Source organism: Palaemon carinicauda, chromosome 45 (assembly GCF_036898095.1).
Source record: "Palaemon carinicauda isolate YSFRI2023 chromosome 45, ASM3689809v2, whole genome shotgun sequence".
Lineage (NCBI taxonomy): Eukaryota > Metazoa > Arthropoda > Malacostraca > Decapoda > Palaemonidae > Palaemon > Palaemon carinicauda.
Genome location: NC_090769.1, coordinates 5,736,774 through 5,742,056, shown reverse-complemented (window position 1 = coordinate 5,742,056; position 5,283 = coordinate 5,736,774). Strand labels below are relative to the sequence as shown.

General features: G+C 44.7%; 1 protein-coding gene across 1 annotated transcript in view; it reads right to left on the bottom strand.

Moving 5' to 3' along the window:
• LOC137634718 (uncharacterized) overlaps window positions 1-922 on the bottom strand; it is a 45,445-nt gene extending 44,523 nt beyond the window's left edge. Inside the window, exon 1 of the mRNA XM_068367208.1 lies at window positions 10-922. Coding sequence (XP_068223309.1) covers window positions 10-922 — 913 coding nt within the window. The remainder of the gene's footprint in view (window positions 1-9) is intronic.
• Window positions 923-5,283: the final 4,361 nt, after the last annotated feature.

Sequence of the window (5,283 nt, the reverse complement as noted above, 5' to 3'; positions counted from 1 at the left end):
GTGTCTGACGTCCACTACGTCGTACGGGTAAGGCAACTGATAACCGAGTATCAGGCTTAGGTGATGTTGCAGGTGATCTACGATCTCCATATCCTGAAGCTTCGCCACCCAACACTGAGATAGGTGGAGAAATAATGTCTCCTGGCAAGAAAGGGTGATGAGGTCGTAGGAACCTCCGATTTCTCCAATAGATGCGCCCACTCCCAGTCTTCACGAGGTAATCCCTCCTCGTGCCAATTCCGACAACAACTCCTGGTTTATCCCATCGCTTTGTCTTAGGGTCTTGTAGATCCACGTACATACCAAGGTTCAGCTTAGAGAGTGGTCTAGCAGTGGCATCATACCGTTCCTTTGCCTGCTGCCGAAGGTACTTAGCCTGTATGTCACATTCGTCAGCTGTACGTTGCCATTCCTTTGCAAATGAACGATGGTGAGCCGGAATCCTGGAACGCAAAGGATGTCCAAACAAGATTTGCGCTGGAGATCTACCGTCCGCCCGAGGAGTATTCCTGAGCTCAAGAAGCCCTCTTGCGAACTCATCCTCATCCAGCTTGCCATTTCCTGTGGTCGTCAAAATCAACTTCTTGATAATCTTCACGGTAGCTTCGGCATGACCATTTGCTTTTGGATTATAGGGCGATGTCACGCGGTGTTCCACCCCCCATCGAGCAAGGAAACGCCGCAATGTTGATGAAGCGAACTGCGGTCCTCCATCCGTTTTCAGTACTACAGGCACACCAGTGTCTGAAAAAATTGGCCTCAACAAACTAATTAGTTGAGCTGCAGAAGCTGATCCATTGCACGAAGATACATACGGCCAACCTGACAGGCGATCAACGTACACAAGAAATGTCTTGCCTGAGATATGAAAATAATCAGCAGACACGGACTCAAATACTCTGCTTGGCAAGTCTTCCTGCATCAAAGGCTCATTCCGCTGACTTGTAACAGCTCTCGGCAGCGAGAAAAAGACGTCACTATGTTCTCAATGTCCCTGTCAATCCCTGGCAGTATATAGTCTGGCGTGCTCGACGCTTGGTGCGGTCTACTCCTTGGTGAGCATCATGTAGACACCGCAAAGTTTCGCTACGCAGGCTGCGAGGTATGATAAGTCTAGGTCCATAAACTATCAAACCATCATCCACGGCCAGCATGTCTCGAACTCCCCAGTATGCTCGCAACTCTTCTGGTAAGCTATGCTTATGATCTGGAAATCCTTTCATTATTACATCTCTTAATGACAGATATTCACCATCATGTGCAGAAGCATCACGAATCTTATCCAGCGTCTGGTCCCGTAGAGGTGCTAACCTTATGCCCTCCTCACAAGTAGCTAATAAAGACAATACAACAGCAGCATGCAATGGATCTGCATCATCCAGCACATCATTGTCCTCAACAAGGCTCTGAACTGGTGAACGAGAGAGTGCATCCGGCATGCTGTGACATTTCCCACTTTGCCACCGTGCAGCAAAAGTAAATCTGCAGAGTTTCATTCTCATACGCTGCAGTCGAGGATTTTCTATTTCTCCAAGAAGTTTTGAATTGAGAATAGGAACAAGTGGTCGATGGTCTACTACCAGGTCAAAATAAGGCAAACCAGCCAAGTAAACGCTGCATTTCCTCACTGCCCAAAGTACAGCAGCCATCTCAATCTCAATTACGGCATACCTAGTTTCCGCATCCACTAAAAACCTGGATCCACACTGGATGAGCTTCCAAGTCTCTCCATGCTGTTGCAGCAAAACAAACCCCATACCATGCAACTTGGATGCGTCAGTTTGAAGCATAGTAGGTAAAGATGCATCAAAATGAGCCAAAACAGGAGGAGCTATGAGTGCTTCTTTAGTTTTCTTGAAGGCCACGTCATGCTGAGGGGTCCAGCACCACTCATTCCGAGGTTTAAGCAGGTCCCTGAGTGGCTGTGCAGCAGCTGCAATCGCAGAAGAAAAGCTCCCAAGCTGATTGGTTAAACCCATGAATGACCTGAGATCAGTGATATTTTGTGGCTTTGGAAATTCAGCTATGGCTCTCACCTTCCGAGAATCCACACTATAACCTTCATGATTTATACTGTAACCACAAAATTCAACATTAGGTTGAGCAAAAAAAATTTTGTCTGGATTTAAGGTCACTCCAAATTTGTCACATTTTTGCACAAGTGTGATCACATGGGCTAAGTGGTCACGGTAACTAGAATCATACACCAAAATATCATCAACAATTTTGACAGTACGTGGAATATCTCCCAAAGCTTGATCTCCTCGACGATTGTACTCATCGCCAGATGATACAAGCCCCATTACAGCTCGTTTGAATTTGTAACGTCCCCAAGGTGTGATGAAGCAAGTAAGATCCTGATCTTCTTCAGCAATCTTTATTTGGAAGTATCCCATCTTCGCATCCAAAGTAGTGAACCACCTGGCTCCAGCATCCATTGACGATATAGCATCATGCGGGGATCGAACTGGATATGTAGGTCTGCGCACATAGCGGTTAAGTCTTGTAAGGTCCACACACAACCGCACACCACCCATCTTCTTTGCAATAGGGACCATCGGATGACACCATTCGGTGGGGTAATCAACCTCACCAATGATATCCTTAGCAAGCAAGTCATCTAGCTGAGCTTTAATATCCGATCTCCAACAATACGGAATGGTGCGTGGTGCAGTCACTGCAAAAGGATGTGCATCTGCTGACAGCTGAATCCTCATAGGACCTCCCTGCATTTCTCTTAGAGTAGCTGAAGCATCAAATACATGAGGATAAGCAGAAATGATGGAAGCTGCATGTTCTGCACGCTCTGCTTCTGTAGGGTCTCTGTTGTGTGGCCATCTTGGCAATGCCATTGGTACAGACACCAAATTGCAGGTACTTGCAGACTGCACAACATCCTGTGTATTAGAAATCACTTGTGGCTCCAAAACCTTCCTGGTTCTCGATGCTATATGCGGTTTCGACACTGAACATGTAACATGCTGTATTTGCGCTGGAAAGTTTTCTGGTAATATTCCCAGCGCTATACAATCAAACCAGCTCAGAAGTGCACCTTTCACTTCCTTGACGACTGATACAACTGTTGTCGTACTACGATTCCCCAAAGTTAAAAAGCCTCAAAAGTACCCATGTTAATGAGAGGTTGTCGACCTGCTGCAATGAGACCACCCATAACAATAGGCTCCAGTGAAGTCGATTGAATTCCAAGAGATTTAGCGTTCCCAAGTCCCATCACAGTTGTCTCTGCTCCAGAGTCAGGTGTCCACATAACCGAACTTGATCCTTTGGGGTGAGTGGTACTGATGCAAATCTGAGGGGTTGGACGTGATGACGCACAGTTGCTGTAAACATCTCCAATGACACGATATAGATTTTGCTTTGAAGGCTTGAACGTGCTTTTATTATTCGTTTTATTCTTTTGAGAAGACAGTGGCTGTCCCTTTGACCTGCACACCACTGCAAAGTGGCCTTTCTTACCACATTGTTTGCAGTCCCTGTTTAGAGCCTTGCATGCCATCTTATCAAGATGGCGCTCGCCTCCGCACCTAAAGCATTGCTCCTTTAAATGGGCTGCCTTCTGACCTTGCTTGTATTGGGACACTCTTGAAACATTATACTTTTCACTGCCCCGAATAACAGCACGACTGGCATTTGCATTTTCCGATGCTCTGCAAATATCAATAGCCATCTGCAAAGTGAGCTTCTTTTCTTCTAACATACGTTTCAAAGCCTCTTCATCTCTGGTTCCAACGACGATCCTGTCTCGTAGTCTGCTGTCCATGCAGGTTTCACAAAAATCACAGAAAGAAGCAATCTCTTTAATGCCGCACAAAAAATCATCGAAGGTCTCGTGCAACTCCTGGACTCTTGTATGAAAGTCGCGTCGGTCCACGATGACATTCCTTTGGTTGCGCAAGTGCAACTCCATGGCATCCAATATAGTCTTCAAGTCTGCTCCATCACCCAGTGAGAGACCATATCTCAGAGTGCGAGTCCAATCATCATCTAACACGGAAATCAATGCTGATCGCTCCTCAGCAAGAGAGAGAGATGACATTCTTGTCAACACTGCATGTCCCTCATACTTATGACGCCACGAACCAAACTCTTTAAGAGATACAGAAGACGACAAGTGTGGTGCAGGAACTGCCCTTGCCTGAGACTGATTCCTATGATGTCCCGAGGTATCAGCAAAACCCTCTAGAATTGCGGTTAAACGTTCTTCCCTTTTCGTAGTTGCTTCTTGGGCATGATGAGCCATCTCTGCTTGCTTTGTCACAAGTGCTGCCAGTTGCTCGATTTGCTTCTCCATCGTGTACGGGTACTATAAGATTTAACACTACTTCTTGAACGACAGTAGACAGCATAAACAAACTCACTGCGCCATGTTGTATTTCTTATCGATGGCAGGGCAAGAGAGAACACAGATTTCGTTATTTCATATATTATGTAAACTTAACTGTATGGCAGCTTAACAGAAACTAAATATACATTGTAGATTTCAGTAATAGGTAAACAGTAATAACAGTAATAATTACAGTACTCAACAGTTTGAGTAAAAGGTACAATTATAATAAATACATTGTTACGCATAAATACAGTACGTAGTTATACAACCAATTACACCAAAGTGTAGTTAGCAATCTCACAACCATCTATGTGAGTTATTAATGGGTGGCTTGTGGGAGCCTGTAGGTCTATCCGCTGAGTCATCAGCGGCCATTGCCTGGCCCTCCTTGGTCCTAGTTTGGGTATAGAGGGGCCTTGGGCGCTGATCATAGTATGTGGTCAGTCTCTTAGGGCATTGTCCTGCTTGATAGGGCTCTGTCCTTTGCCTCTGCCATTCATGAGCGGCCTTTAAAACATTTCATCCTTTAAACAGAAATTTAGACATCGCATAGACTTTGTCCTCTTCTACGCATTTCTACGCATTTACTGTATTGCTGTCAACAACAACAACAGATTTGAACGATTTCCAACTGCAGGGAATAAATGCCTGTGATCCTAAATACTAGCAACGCAATATTCCTATTTCGGGCTATGACGTAAGTTTTCTGTTATTGCATAAGTCTTATGTCATACAATAGACGCTTGATGGGTACATCTCGCAAAAATTATCGATTCGAAAAAAATTTCGTCTGTCTTATGCCTGTGAAAATAAGGATGGATAACTCTGTATAGGACACGATGTGAATGATTAGTAATTATAAGATGGAATTAACATAAACGATGTAATTTCTGAAATTTCTGAGACATCCTCAATGAATGTGATAAATATTACCT